Genomic DNA, 15,452 nt, shown 5'->3' with positions numbered 1-15,452 from the left:
ATACTCAAGTAAAAGTACAGATACAGAAACTTCTACTGAAGTACATTAACAAAGTATTTGTACTTCATCACCTCCCACCTCTGGTTATAACATAATCTTATCACGATGCAGGAAGTGTGTGTGGTGTTTGCAAACAAATCTTCTAATTCATTATGAAACCTTTTGTAAATCCGCAGAGTGATGCCGGCTTTGGTAGCTCTCGCTCCATCAAGAACCTGAGGCGGTCCAACAGCACCACTCAGGTTAACCAGCAGGCCAACATCACTTTAAGGTACAAACACACACACAAACACCTGCTGTAATAACACTGAATATACTTATGCTTCTAACACATTCACATGTAGACCAGTGAGAATCGGCGCCCCCTCTTATGTCTTTAAACCAAACCTATTTGCTTCATCCCTTATCACTGACATTGACACACTAAACTGCACCCAGTACAGTTTGTGCTGATGCATGTATACTCTTCTCCGTTGGATCATCAGATGACCTTTACAGCGACACACATGCGTCTGAAATATGAAGGACGTGTTTTTAGAAACAACAGAAAACAACGTGTGCATTTCAGATAATGTGTGTCTTGAAGCGGCGCTCGTGTTGCCAGGAACAATGTCTGTAGCTCCGAGTCTTTGCTCTTTAAACCAGAGTGCCTCTCTTGAGTGAGCAACAGCTGGCAGCCCTGAAGCTGCGCCACTCCGGACAATGGGAGTGGTGGCGCGCCAGCTCCTGCATGATAAAGATTGGAGGGAAGCTGGATGGCTGTTGCTAGGGTCGCGGGGTGCAGGGACTTGCTTTGTCTCAGGTTAGAGGGGGAGGGCCCGGACCTCGGGGTCAGGTTACCCCCTCCACCAGGAGCCAGTGAAAGGAGAAGTGTGTGTGCACGCTCTGGTTCTATTGTCCGGCAGCTGCCGCCACCCCCCTCCCCTCTCTGGATCTGAGGATGCAGAGCAGAGGGGCTTTAAATTTAAAGACATTCTAAATACCACCAGTACCCCCTACGAGTCTGAGAGTCTTTCAGTGCTGTCGTGGGGTCACCCAGCACCCCTCTCTCCCCCCCCCGCGCCGCTTCCTGCCCTCCTGCGCACCACTCTCTTGTAAGGCAAAAGTAGAGGAATGTGCTGCCTCAATTGTGTTGTCAGATTGCTTTTCATTGGGCCAGCTGGCTTCACCCCCCTGAAGCAACACACACTCGCACACATGCTCATTTATCTACTTCCCCAGACAGCCTGCACCACACAGCCAGGCTGCAGCACAGACAGGAGGTTACCCTGCAAATGTGCCTCACGATGTCGGTGTCAAGCTATTTGAAGGATGAATGACAGGCCATCGGGATCAACATGTGCATGCACGCATTTCCATGGAATCCGTAACGGAGTTCCCCCCCAGCAGACGGTCAGCTGCTGCATACTGAATTCCAGTACTTGGGGGAGGAGAAGGGGATGAGTCCCATTTCTGCAGCTGTCATTACAAAATTAAATCACAAAAGCCGCCGCTAAAAGCCACGACTCGAGGTTCCTGCTTTGTGTCGCGTTGTTTAATTATTTATTATGCGCTGCTAAGCCCTCGCTGTGTGAAAAATGAGCCCAGAATGTGCTTTTCTCCCCCATTCAGAGGAGCAGATTGGAAACAATTTGCTTGGTTCATAGCTGCCATTTAAAAAAAAAAAAAGTGAATCTAAATTGCAAACATTTTTCAACACTCTAGTGGTATATAATATATATAAATAGTTTTCTTTTGTTTTTATCAAGTTGTGCGATGTGTCAGCCCAGTGATGGTATAGTGCAGTATTGTCCTACATAGTGGGCCTGACCCGTGGCCGGCTTTGTGTGTGTTTCCCAGTCAGGACCAGAGCGAGGACTACCTGGCCCTGTTTGACAGCAGCTCAGATGGACGCAAGAAACTGGCCAGCCTCAGCAAAGCCTCACCGGACAGAACCACATGGAACATCCTGGTCAGCCATCAACCACACTCTGACTTTTGTTCTCTTGTCATCACATTTGAAACGCATACATTTCATTTAATATACACCATGATCATCATATTATCCCTGCAGAGTAGCTAAACGACCGAACCAGTACCATCATAATCATCATCATAATAATAGCATTTTAAGGGTGTCAAAGTTAACAGCACTTCTGGTCTTAATAAATATATGTTTCCATTGTTTTAAGGACGATCAGCCCAGAGTTTTCCCCCTGCACTCGAGCTCCCGCAGTACTGGCAGCGTGGACTCTCCCACCAGCCTGAAGAAGAGAGAGCCTGGGATCGCTCTGGCTGCCACCTTCACTGCCAACAACAGGTGGGCAGCATCTCTCACACACACACACACACACACACACACACACACACACACACACACACACACACACACACACACACACACACAGTTGTCCAGGTAGAGCAGGGACAAGCCCAACATCAGTCCGGTGACTACTTGCACTGCTGCATTCTGGATTTCTAGCTGCTTCTCATGTTTCATACCTGCTGATCGCGGCAGCCGATACTGCCTTCAGGAATTCCACCCACACACTGAGACATCAGGTTTTTTGTCCCAAGAAAATTGGGTTTGTCATACGATAAGAATTTGTGTTTGTACGGTTTATGTTACCGTCGTGCCTGGAGGTCGGGGCGAAGTGGTGAAAAAAAGATTACAGCGGCATTCTCAATACTAGACACAAACGTGTAACAGACCCATCTCCTGGAAGGTCACCAAGGTTTGTTTCTTTGTTTTTTCCCCCCCAGGAGCAACAAGGGGGCTGTGGGGAACTCTGTCACCACCATCTTACACAACAACTACTCTGAGAAACCGCTCACACCTAAGAGCTCCAACCAGCGGCCGTCGTTCAAGTAGGTCCTGCTGTAAACATCGTTGCTTGTCTGACGTGGGTTTGATTTAATAGGGTTTATCCGAGGCTTGGTAGGGGCCATGGTGACACATCTCAGTCAAACTGCTTTAAAAACCGTGTGTGAGGTATTTCCAGAATTGTCATTTCATTCATACTTGTATTTCAGCAACATCCTGAAGGCCACAGCAAACGACGAGGTGTCACAAGACAACAGCTCCCTGACAAAGTCCCAGAAGAACTTCTCCTCAGCTTCCTCCACCTCAAACAACAAGTCTCCAGTGTCGGCCCAGCGCGGCATCCCGGTCCTGCCCCGGAGGAGGGAGGTCACCGAGGAGGAGGCCGAGAGGTCAGACCCACCAAGCTGTTTCGACTGTGTGTTTACTGTTGTTCTACTGTCGTTTGTTCCGTGACTCACAGCAGCTCCTTTGTGTATTTGAAGGTTTATTCAGCAGGTCAACCAGGCAGCAGTCACCATCCAGCGCTGGTACAGACGCCATGCCAAGAGACCGCACGCCAACCAGGCAGCGCTCAAACGCGTCCTCGCCAGTAAAAGAAAGGTATCCATCCGCCCCCAGGCCGCCTCACGCCTCACCTGTTTATTCTCCACGGTCTTTGCTGCTTTTGTCTCCGTTTCCATTGCTGCAGTATCACATTATCGATGTCTTCTCCTTTCAGGAGTGGGAGGAGCGGACGGAGGAGGAGAGTCGCCCGGAGCAGCAGCAGAGAAAGGACGAAGACAGGAAGCGGATTCGTGAGGAGAAGGCTCACATTGCCCGCCTGGCTGCCATCCAGGTGCCCACCTCCGAGTGTTGCCGGTGCACACAGTTGGGAGACTTGAGCGATGCCTATTTATAAATGAAAAAACTGATGCAGTAGAGAGATACAGATTCAATATCCTATTCTTCCAATTATGCATCTCAGAGGCATGTTATGTGACACACATCTTGCCTGATAAATGTCCACATTTGAATGTATGTTATGAAAGTTTTTTAATTTAATTTTTTTTTTTATCCTTATCGCCAAGTGGAGATTCTCTTGTGGCAATCCAAACCATAGTCTGTAGAGCCACACGGCTGCTTTCAAGCTAAAACTAACCAAATCCTGAAACTATCATGCAGACTTAATGACCCTAACACTGAACGTGAAGCACAAATGATACATTGATTCGAATCAAGTATCTTTTGAGGAGACTTCCCCTGCATTCTGATGGCCCCCAACATTGTCCTGTGTCTCCCTCTGGTGGTGTGTTACAGGAGCTGCAGCAGAAAAGAGCCCAGCGGGCTGCAGAGGCTCAGCATGTAGCTGAGGTGGAGCTGGAAGGCCTGAGGCCGGCCGGTGTGGCAGGACGCAGGAAGCCGCCCAGGATCTGTCTAACCAACAAAAGTCCAGCGTCGCCTAGCAACAACAGCCCGATGTCACCCACAGACGTGAAGGCTAAGAACACAGGTCTAATAACTTCACATTCATGTGCAATCGTCTTTTCTACTCCATTGTCCTTACAGTTCGTGCTGTGGTATAAAGGGCACTCATTCTGGTCCATATTGAACACCAAAGCATTTTTGTGGTCGTGAAATAACTGGTGTATTGAACAGAGATAATGTAATAGGATCGCGTAATAACTGTATTGATTTCTTGTGTCTCCACAGACTCTAATTTAAACGTTGCAGCTGATTCACTTGAGCTGAGCTTCAGGGCCATTTCTCCGGCTTCGTCCAACCACAGAGGCTCTCAGTGTTCCCAGGTAAGTAACTCCGTACCATCAGAGCTACGCCCTCCACTTCCTTCATCTCTATCTCCCCCTTACTGCTGATATATGACACACCCTCTGTGCGTTTCCCCTGTAGGACCAGGAGGACGGAGCAGACGTAGACGTTGGCCCAGTGCATCAGCAGAACGACAGGAAATCAACCCGTAAAGAGAAGGCTCGTCTGGCTCGCCTCGCCGCCACCCAGGAGAACACACCTGAGGTACGGACTTTGTTCTAAACCCCAATTCAGGGTTACAGCTGCGTTTTTAATCATCCAGTCGCGTCACTCGGAGTTGGCCTCACAGCTGTTGATTGGCTGGTGTCTCCCTCTGGTGGTGTGTTACAGGAGCTGCAGCAGAGAAGAGCCCAGCGGGCTGCAGAGGCTCAGCATGTAGCTGAGGTGGAGCTGGAAGGCCTGAGGCCGGCCGGTGTGGCAGGACGCAGGAAGCCGCCCAGGATCTGTCTAACCAACAAAAGTCCAGCGTCGCCTAGCAACAACAGCCCGATGTCACCCACAGACGTGAAGGCTAAGAACACAGGTGAGCCTTACTGGTCACCAAAACATAGGGCTTAGCCTCTCTACACCGCATATGCAGCATTGCAATAAAGGAAGCGACAGAAGAGGCCATTTGGTGTCTGTGTGTTGATAATGTGGATCTTTGTGGATCCATTTGAAGATTGGTCTTGGTCTTGTCCATGACTTGACGACACTGAACTGTGGTGATAAAATGTTTCCACAGACTCCAATCTGAATGTTGTGGCTGAGTTCGGTGAGATCTCCAGCTTCAGATCGGCTTCCCCAGCTTTGTCCAATTGCAGAGGTTCCCAGTGTTCCCAGGTAAATAATTAAAAACATCCACCTGCACTCAAATCATCACACTTATTGAAATGCTAAAGCAGTTCTTTTAGTGGGGCTCATTTTAAGCCTGTTTATGTGCGTGTTCCAGGAGATCCTGCAGAGGTCGGTGAGCGTGGAGGACCAGCGGCAGGGAGCTCTGTCCAGCAGGACTCAGTCTAAAACCACCCTCAACGAGCTGCTGGACACCCTGAAGCTGTTGGAGGAGGAGCCAGAGAGGCTGTCGGAGCCAAAGTGCTACAGCAAAGAGAAATACGCCTGGATCGATGAAGTGAGACCTCATCATGCATCATGGCACGTAGTGCTGCTCTTCATAATGCCCCGACTGTAACCTGCGTCTCCACTGTGTCCCACTAAAGGACGGAGACTCCAACTCTCTGACCACCGACAACCTGGAGCGCCACGGCCAGCTGAGTCACCACCCTGCGCTGCCAGATGGGGGCGCCCTGCTCTCCGAGGCCAAGCTGCAGAGCATCATGAGCTTCCTGGATGAGATGGAGAAGTCTGAGCAGGAGAGACCGCGCTCGGTTACTTCGGGGTCGCACAGAGAGGTCAGCTTCTGGTTTAGTGATGTGAAATGCAAAATGGAATTTCCTGAATTAAATAAAAAAGAAAAGACGGTTCAGATGCTGCTGCTGGCATGCAGGGTCGGTAAATCCCACGTTCAGAGAGTCCTGTCGGTCCGGTCTCAGTGTGGCAGCCGAGTCCTGGTTCGGCCTTCAGAACAGAATTAAGATAGACATGAGAAGTCGTATATGAAAAGTACACAGAGTGGCTGCTGTGTGTTCTCAGGCCGTGATGTCTGAGGAGGAGCTGGTTGGTGTGGAGCAGGCGTCCGCCACCGCCGCCGAGGTCAGCGGCTCCATGATGAGAATCAAGCTGGAGCTGGAGGAGAAGAAACGCACCGTCAACATGCTGCAGGCCGCACTGGTGGGGAAGCACACACGCGTCCAGTACATTTGAATGTTTTCGGCGCCGTTAGCTGCCGTAGACGACCATGACTCCACCTCACTTCTCTGTGTCCTCCTGCCCTCAGGCCCAGCAGAGGGAGCTCACGGTGAGACACGTGAAGGAGACGGAGAAGGAGCTGAACAGGAACTTCGTGCTCCAGAAGGAACAATACGAAGCGACCATCCAGAGGCACCTCGCGTTCATCGATCAGGTAGGTGCACAAACGCGGTAACGTCCCGTGTTCCTGTCGTCCCTCGGGGTCTAAAACGCGTTCCGTCTTCCTGCAGCTGATCAACGACAAAAAGACTCTGAGCGAGCGCTGTGAAGGAGTGGTGGGAGAGCTGAAGCAGGTGGACCAGAAGTACACCAAGAAGATCGCACAGATGCAGGAGCAACACGAGATGGTAAGAAGGCTCCATAATAATCAGACGTTCCCGTGAAGTTGACTAATTGGCATGTGCAAGTTTTCACTGCAAATACCTTCAGCTTCTCTGCTTCTGCTTTGCATCTTGTGTGATCGCGTTGCGTTACTCGCTTCTGTGTATCGCTGCTTTGGTTTAACTGTCGTTTCTCTGTTTTCCCTATTTCCTTCTCCTCCTCTGTCTTTCTCCGTCCTCGTCTGTGTGTCTGGTTTTTCCTGGCTTTTAGGTGTGGCAAATTCTGGGTCCCTTGTGCGAGGTAACTTTTTTTTTTCCCCTCTTCTAACCTCGTCGTCCTTGGCACGGTCATCTCTCTCAGTCCGCCATTCTTCTTTTCTCTCATTCGTCTGTCGTTCACAACTTCTGTTGGACAGTCTGTCTGCATGTGAGTCTTCTCATCTCTAGATGTAGATATAGAGCTCACATTGGTTGATGTTGGGTTCATTGCCCCCCCCCCCCCCCCCCCCTCCCTCCACTGTCATCATTACCGTGTAAAAACCCAACCAAGCACCTCCCTGGCGTTACACACTTTTCCCTCGTTCACCCTCCTCCCTCCGCAGGAGATCAAGAAGTTAAAGGAGCTGATGAGCGCCACGGAGAAGATCCGCCGGGAGAAATGGATCGACGAGAAAACCAAGAAGATCAAAGAGATTACTGTCAAAGGTACCGGAGCGGGAATGTGAGATTAAGCTCAGGGCAGGGAACTGTGGGATTCCACTTGCCTGCACTCGTTGTTTCCCTGTGCAGCTGAATGTGACTTTACGTCAGCTTCCTTTTCACTGTCGTATTGACTCTTTCGGGTTTCTGACCTCCTCAAGGATCATTTATTGCAGTTGCACAACACAAGGATGCACAACGAAGCAGTTATGTTGAAGAATACACAAGAAAAATATGACGACAAAAGTAGTAGTTCCTTCCTGTCCATTTTTTTAAAAGTCACAGACAGTCAACTCAGGTTTATTTACTTCTGTTTCACCGAGATTTCTACCTACAATAAACTTCCCTTGAAGTAATTTGACTCATGACCATCAGGGATCATTTTTTAAAAACCAAATAAATCTCACTTTTATCCAGTGAGGTGTAATCATTAGGTCCCGACCAGCCACCGAACGTGAACTCATGCTGTTCCGCCTCCCACCTCAGGTTTGGAGCCGGAGATCCAGAAGCTGATTTCGAAGCACAAACAGGAGCTGAAGAAGCTGCGGACGCTCCACGAGGCGGAGCTGCTCCAAGCAGACGAGCGGGCGGCGCAGCGCTACGTCCGCCAGTGTGAGGAGCTCCGCCAGCAGCTGGAGAGGGAGAAGGACGAGCAGAGTCAGAGAGAGAGGGAGCTCGCCAAACAGAGGTAGGCGTGTCACATCATCAGGACTCATACTGGCCGTCCAAAGACACTTTTACAGCCGACGTGTGAGTTAGCCAGCTTTAAACATTCAATTAAAAGTGGCACCATCGTCAAAATGTCAGAATCGTTATTCCAACAGCAGCCTCGAGTTCTTCAGACAAGATCCCAACTGTTTCAGAGGTGTCACAGTTCAATGAGTGACCGTGTTAACTGGTGGCTTTCAGCCCAACAGGTCTGTGGTCGCTCGTAGAAACTTACACGAATAGTCGGCGTAGATAATAAACGCTGATGTATTTAAAATAGATTGAGGTCACGTAGGTGTTCTGTTGGTGTTTTGGACAGCTGCCGTCGCCACGAGCAACGACACGTTAAGCTGAGAGTCACCAGTGAACACGGTCACTCATTAAACCCAAACACCGGCTGCGTCTATGGCTGCGAGCTACAAATCCTGTCGACGACCACATGTTTTTGATGGTTAATGTTCCTTCAAAGCTGCGTCATCGTTGTTTACCGACTGTTAAAAAGGGTCATTACAGGATCACATACCATGTATTACTACACTATACTTTCTGTATTTGTATTACATGGTTTATATTGTATGATAATTGATCACGGTCAAAGAAAACACTTGAGACAGGAAGCAGCTTCAAAGTAAACGTCTCGCACACGGAGCAGCCAGTGTGCAGCTCGGCCCTTTAAGACCTGAGAGAGATAGCCTTCAGTCTCCAGTTTATTCAGTGTGCTCTTCATGGCTATTTTTGGAAGCACTGAAATGGTGCAGCCTATGAGATACAGAGGCAAAGAGAGAGGCGCTTTTCTTTGACTTGCATCCACAAAGAATGATGTTGTTCCGTTTGCAGGAATCACTCCGGTTCATGAGTTAATCAATCAGCGTCCACGTGTTTACGTGCTCCGCCGGTGTGTAAAACAGCTTGTGTGCCTTGTCGTTTACGTGCTTGTCAGATACGAGAAGCAGCTTCAGGAGGAGGAGCTGTCGCTGCAGCAGCAGAGGAGGCGTCTCTTCAAGGAGGTGGCCGAGGAGAAAGAGAGGCTGGCTCAGCTGACTGCAAGGTGAGGTCAAAGGTCTGTCTCTCTCCACTGTGAAAATCTGCAGCCATATACCACAGTTGTTGATCTTCCAGGAGACATCCTCAGAATGTTCCGTTAGGCCCAGTCCAGCAGCAGGTCTGCTCTCCAGAATAACGAGGCTGAAGCTGTGGGTAATGAGAGTGTTTTCCGGTCTAGTCTGGTCTTGAGGAGCCACCTTTGTATAGTTGGTACATCTGCAGATTCATTGTGCTTTAGAAACCTTCCTTACAGAGTAGAGAAACTGTTCTTTCAAGCCAACATCATGCTCCGTGCTAGAAGGTCTGGTCTCCCCTGTGATCCTGCAGCCAAACCCAAACCAGATGGAGCCTTGATACAGGTTTTATCAGGCTGGAAACAGGCTGTTCCAGTTTCCTGCTTTTTAAACCAGTGACCTTTAGAAGATGGAGAACTAAGAGACGCTCTATTGAACGTTGTGTTTAAAAATGCTTCCTGTTTATTGGAACAATAGCAGCCTTTTCATAATTTTTTAAATAACATGTCATCTCACATTGATGATGCTGACTGCCTGTTCCTGACTGCAGAGCCGATTCAAGGGCAAATAGAGAAAAGTATGTTTGTTTTCTGCCACTTCTAAAGAATCACTTTCCAATTGACCCTTCCATAAGTCCCGCCCCTCAAACGCCCGAATATTTTCACATCTTAAGCAGGGAAGTAAGGCTTTATTTTGACAGTGGAGGGCGTCTGTAGGGTTGACCATTAACTGTATTTTTTGAGATGATTCGTGGGGGATTCATTATCGTGGCTCTCCTTCAAGGCTCCTCTTGTGTGTTTGTCCGGCAGGCAGCGAGCTGAGCTGGAGGATCTGCGGAGGCAGCTGGAGGAGAACAGCTCTCTGGCTGGGAGAGCCCTCCGAGAGGAGCTGGACAAGACCAGGGAGGACCAGGAGAGGAGGCACCAGGTGAGGAGTGTAGACGGCGCAGAGGAACATCAGTATCATCCTCTGGAACCAGCAGCACAAATAGACGAGTGTTGTCTGTGTGACCAGGTGGAGATGAAGGCTTTACAAGAACGTTTGGACCTCGAAAAGCAGACCTGGGAAGAAAACTACAAGAAGAAAGAGGTTTGTTGACATACTGCCATTTCTTTTGTTCACAGTGAGGTGTAAGAAACCGCTGAATAGTAAGTAGATATGAAATATTGTTCTCATAGAGCTGTAGGAATGTACAGACCGACTCTTTTCACAGAATGGGTTGCTATTGAGTTCATACAGTTTTGGTATTTTAGCAAAATATTGCATCAGTTTCTCTGTGTTTCTAAAGGGAATCTGGTGCGTGGTAACAATACCACTCTTCTCCACATGGAGTGCCAAAATCAACACAAAATAAAAGTTCCTCCTGTATCTTTAACAAAGACCAAATATTCAGATTAATGCATTGATTTCTATTGTTTGTAGTGCAGCTGTTTCAAATATTAGATGTACAAACTTCCCTATTGATGTTACAAGAACGAGGAAGGAACTTCAGCTGTGGTGATGTCATCAATAAGTAAAGAATTAACCAATAGGGAAAGTCCACATTTATCCATTAATCTGAACCGCTGTGTAAAATGACCTTTTATTGTATTACTTCTTTATCTGAGGTCAGAGAGCAGCCATAACAAACCGTGTGTGTCCGTGTGTGTGTGTGTGTGTGTGTGTGTGTGTGTGTGTGTGTCCGTGTCCGTGTGTGTTCGTGTGTGTGTGTTTGTGTGTGTCCGCGTCCGTCCACAGGAAGCGTGGCTGCTGAGCCGCGAGCGCGAGCTCAAAGAAGAATTGCGACGGGAACGCGACAAAGAGATCGAGCTCGCCATCTGGACGCTGGAGGAGGAGACGAGCAAGGACAAAGAGGAGTGTGAGAGGGCAGCTGACAGCAGGTGATGATGATGATGAGGATGATGTGGCACCCAGTTTACACATACACTGCTACAGTTGCAAACTTTTTTTTACTAAAAACGTGATAGGAACACACAGTCAGACATCTTTAAATATAAAAAAAAGCTCCTGACTGTCGCTTGGCCAAATGTTGGCTGTCATCAACACTAATCGGCAGTTGTACGGCGTTCTCAGGGTGAAGCGTGTGAGGGAGAAGTATGAGGCGGAGCTGAGGGAGCTGGAGCGCTCCGAGAGAGCGGCGGTGGAGAAACAACAGGAGTGGAGGAAGCAGCAGATTGAGACGGAGGGAGAGCTGATTCGACTGCAGGCCGCCGTCCGACAGAAAGAACAGGAGAACGAAGACGTCACACAGGTAAAACCCTCCAGCCCCGTCTTCTATCACCATTCTCTTACTCTCCTCCTCTGGAGCGGGCAACAAGCCCACGCAGCTTTTCATACATGCGCTTGTCTGTTCAGACCCGGGACAAGCTGGTGGACGAGCGGCGGAGCCTCGCCGAGGTGATACGGCAGGAGTTCGCCGAGCGGCTGGTGACGACGGAGGAGGAGAACCGCCGGATGAAGGTGGAGGTGTCGGAGGGCCGAGCGAGGCTCCGGCTGGAGGTGGAGAGGGTCACCAGGGAGAAGGAGGAGGAACTGGCTGAAGTCCATCAACGGTAAGGTGGAAGGGACAATTACATAATTAACTTAATTCTGTTTTCTATTGTGTTTATATTTTGTCCAAACATTCGTTAAAGACGACCTATTCTGCTCCTTTTCTGGTTCATACTTATATTTCAGGTTTACATGCTTTTACTTTATTTTCCCATCAGGCTGTGCTGCAGCAGCTTTTCTCAGCCCCTCTCTGAAACGCTCTGTTTGACCTCTTGCCCCTCCCTCCCAAAAAGCCCAGTCTATTCCGATTGGTCAGCTGACCCACTTGATTGGTCAACCTCTTAGCATGTTTGTCAGAAATGTCCCGCCCCCTCAGCAGAACCAGATACTGCGAGTTGTTTTCCTGAGGAACCGTGATGAAATTAATTTTAGCCACTTGTTCCTCAGCAGATGTTCTGCTAATGAGTTACTTGGTGACATCACTTTAAGGAAGAAAAGATTTGAACTGAGGCGTTTGAATCAGTTCAGGAGCAGATTTTCTGAGTGGACCTGGACTGTAGGCTTTTGAGACATTTCTATTAACGGTCACTTTTCTGCGTTTTGCCAGAGTGAAGTCGGCCATCTTGAAGAAGGAAGAAACTGTCAACAATCTCCGGAAGCAGCACGAGGTGAGGGTTGTGGTGATTTCTAGACGACAGCACAGTTTGGGGAGAGATGAGTGACAGCATGTATGAATATATCTCCCTCTGCTCTGATAGGCTGCCCTGAAGAGGGCGGATCACCTGGAGGCCCTGTGGGAACAGCAGAGGAAGCAGCTGCTGGAGAAGTGACTGACAGGAAGGCTTTATCCGTCTGGACATCTCCCCCCCCGGCCTTCCCCTGTCGCCCCCCCCCCCCCCTCCCCTCTGAGCTCTGTTGTGTCGCTCTGGTCGCCACCTGATTTCTTTTCTTCCCTGTTGGATGTTGTTGCTGCCAGCAAGACTGAACGTGTGGAGCTTCAGAAGGTTGAACAAGTGACTGAACCTTGTCCTACCTCATTTGAGAAACACAAAAATGGGGGAAATGCACTGGGCCTCACTGTAAATGCCCCCCCCTCCCCCCAGGAATGAAGGAGTGCTGTGGTGGAACCTCCCTTCTTTAAATACCACAGACCAGGTGTTCCCAGATGAAAAGACTCCACATGGACTCCCCATTCTTCTTCTCCCATTTCCAGAGGATTGCTGTAGTTTTTTTTTTTTGACTGTACCCCCCCCCGGAGCAGGAATGCCTCCATGTTCACCACAGAGCTGCCACGGAGAACACTTCCAGATGTTTCTGAAACCAGCCCAGGCCTGTGCTGATGTGGGGGGGGGGGGGGGGTGGGCACTGACAACCAAGAACTCAGACCAGCTTCAGCTTCTGTTCGTACCACGTCGACCTCCTTTTATCCGTTGAGTCATGTGTTTTGTCGCGGCGCCTCCTCCAGGCGAGGGCTAATTACAGGATCTATAACCTCCCCGTGACTCGCTCTGAACAGTTTGTGTTCTAAACCAAACATTTGGATCTAAAGAAGTTAGAAGTAGTGGCACAAACACAGATTAAGTGAGAGTGAAATTAGGATGAGGATGATGATGATGATGATGATGCTAGAAAGGGCGATATGATGAGTAGGAAACTCAGAAAAGAAAAAGAGTGGAGGAAAATGGGACGTCTGATGGCTCATTTGAGGTCAAAGACAGATGATTGCAGTCTAGGAAAGTTTCTGTATGTGTGGAAGAAAGAAGAGGAGAGAGGATGGGCGGGGGGAGGAGGAATGCGAATAGAAAATGTTTATAGGATTAGGAAGAGCTGGAGTGGTAGGAGGGTCTGAGGGGGCAGCAGGCATGTGACCACAGCCGTGTTAAGAAGCCATATAGGTTTTGTCCGCTGTGACTCAGGCTGTGACAAAACACATCAGACTCAACGGGCGAACGGGGCCCTCGGAGTCTCACAGGGGCCCCCGGACTCTCACACGTGTGTTAACGAGTTTGTGTTTTTGGATGTTTTGCAATTCCCCCCTCGAGCCGCCGCCTCTCGGTTCCTGAAAATGTTTGTTTTTGCTTCTTTTCTGATTTCTTAACCCCTTTGGTTGATTGAAGATACATCGAAGTCCCACACACACACACACACACACACACACACACACACACACACACACACACACACACACACACACACACAGACACACAGACACACAGCAAGTCTTTTGTGGATACGATTTCAGTTAGAACGGTCCACCGGTGGAGGGGAGAGGGGGGGAAACTCTAAACCTGGAAGTGAAGCCTGTTATTAAGGCACAACATGATGTGAAAGGCCACTTGGATGTGATTGTAAAGGCCCCAAATTAGAAAATATTTATTCTGTTCCTCTTTTCTTTATTTATTTGCCAATTCAGCACTCTAATGTGACATTTTGTAGCGTTGCTCCGCAGAAAGGTCAAGGATTTGAAGTATATTTTCTCAAAGCTATTTACAGTACAGAAGGTCAACCTGCCACGCCAAAACGTTATAACTATGCCATTTGTAGATGGTTTAACTACAGTAAGTCAGGTTTTTCTGACACGGAAGTTGTCCGAGCCACGATGTAAAGGGTTCATATGAAGTGTGACGTGGTCGCGGCGCCGCGGCTCCGAGCCCAAATAAAACCAGATCCCAGATCGGAGGTGGTTGATGCGTGCCACACGTCACTGTGAGTTTCACGGTCACTAGCTGAGCGTGGCTGTGAGTCACGAGGACTTCGAGGCCTCGAAGCGCCGCCCTCCGCTCTGCCGGTGTTGGCACAGCAGACGGGCGCTGCTGGACTCGAACCCGAGAGGCTGGCGCTGCGAGTTGGCATTCCTCTCGCATGCCCGTCCTCCAAGTGCCAATGCGCCTTGCCTTTTGTGTGTTTGCGTGCCACCGTTCCTCCCAGTTTGACCCGAGCTGACCCTCATGGTGTCAGAGGCACCCTGTTGTTTTTTTTTTTTTTTTTTAATTTGTAACTTTGTGTACAAACCATTCCAGCTGCCATCGCTCATTGTTCTGATTCTGTTCCATGTGTATCCGCCTGTGCCCGAACACGTAGCTCTTGAACACTGTTTGTTTTCTTCTCTTGTTTTAGTTTTGATTGTTTAGTCGTGATGGATTGGAAGCTGTGAAGAAGATGGTTGTCTGATCTTTCAGCAAAGAGAGAATAAAAATGCAAAGGCCAATGGGAGGACACGCTGTGTTCCTGGTTTCTGTTCGCTGTGGGAAAACAGACAATTGTTTGCTTGTTTCTGTCCCTCGCCCCCATCATCCCTCGCTCTCTCTCTCTCGCTCTCTCTCTCTCTCTCTCTCTCTCCATAACTCACGAGACCAAGAAGTGTCTTCAATCACATCCACTCGATACCCTGACTCCAAATTCTGAGCCAAAATAGCTGTTGGTTCGGAGGCTGAAATGACTAATGGCGTTTGAATGCATCGTTTTATCCCTGAAATATCTGCAAAACCTCTAACTGGTTCTCGTAAACCAGTAAATGACTGGTTTGACACAACTGCTGTGTGTTTTATGGAGACGAGTTAAATCCACCTCGGGGATGTTTCGGCCCGTACATCTGGAGCTGACCCACTTCTTCTTTTTCTTTTTCTTCTACCCCCTTCCCCCCTCCTTCTCACCCTGCAGCTAACTCACTTCCTCTGGAGTGCCAAAGCAACCGGTGGTGCGTACTGAAACGTGTCTCTG

At 49.1% G+C, this 15,452-nt stretch overlaps 1 protein-coding gene across 2 annotated transcripts in view; it reads left to right on the top strand.

Moving 5' to 3' along the window:
• The window catches only part of cep131 (centrosomal protein 131), a 232,948-nt gene that overhangs the window by 1,303 nt on the left and 216,193 nt on the right, over positions 1-15,452 (top strand). The window contains exons 3-30 of one of the 2 annotated variants that reach the window (XM_084039466.1): positions 177-271; positions 1,840-1,951; positions 2,172-2,299; positions 2,743-2,847; positions 3,013-3,192; positions 3,286-3,403; positions 3,522-3,638; positions 4,100-4,292; positions 4,493-4,587; positions 4,691-4,813; positions 4,940-5,132; positions 5,334-5,431; positions 5,541-5,720; positions 5,809-6,000; positions 6,242-6,379; positions 6,486-6,611; positions 6,688-6,804; positions 7,049-7,078; positions 7,380-7,482; positions 7,963-8,164; positions 9,125-9,232; positions 10,052-10,169; positions 10,257-10,331; positions 10,980-11,122; positions 11,316-11,493; positions 11,598-11,794; positions 12,340-12,400; positions 12,491-12,562. In XM_084039466.1, the coding sequence (XP_083895592.1) occupies positions 177-271; positions 1,840-1,951; positions 2,172-2,299; positions 2,743-2,847; positions 3,013-3,192; positions 3,286-3,403; positions 3,522-3,638; positions 4,100-4,292; positions 4,493-4,587; positions 4,691-4,813; positions 4,940-5,132; positions 5,334-5,431; positions 5,541-5,720; positions 5,809-6,000; positions 6,242-6,379; positions 6,486-6,611; positions 6,688-6,804; positions 7,049-7,078; positions 7,380-7,482; positions 7,963-8,164; positions 9,125-9,232; positions 10,052-10,169; positions 10,257-10,331; positions 10,980-11,122; positions 11,316-11,493; positions 11,598-11,794; positions 12,340-12,400; positions 12,491-12,562 (3,597 nt within the window). Of the gene's footprint in view, positions 1-176; positions 272-1,839; positions 1,952-2,171; positions 2,300-2,742; positions 2,848-3,012; positions 3,193-3,285; positions 3,404-3,521; positions 3,639-4,099; positions 4,293-4,492; positions 4,588-4,690; positions 4,814-4,939; positions 5,133-5,333; positions 5,432-5,540; positions 5,721-5,808; positions 6,001-6,241; positions 6,380-6,485; positions 6,612-6,687; positions 6,805-7,048; positions 7,079-7,379; positions 7,483-7,962; positions 8,165-9,124; positions 9,233-10,051; positions 10,170-10,256; positions 10,332-10,979; positions 11,123-11,315; positions 11,494-11,597; positions 11,795-12,339; positions 12,401-12,490; positions 15,032-15,452 lie in introns of those variants that run through there. The other variant, XM_084039467.1, reaches the window with a different exon arrangement.

This window comes from Eutrigla gurnardus, assembly GCF_963514095.1.
Source record: "Eutrigla gurnardus genome assembly, chromosome: 22".
Classification (NCBI taxonomy): Eukaryota; Metazoa; Chordata; class Actinopteri; order Perciformes; family Triglidae; genus Eutrigla; species Eutrigla gurnardus.
Note: the sequence above shows the minus strand (reverse complement) of the source record. Positions and strands in the feature narration are given on the sequence as shown.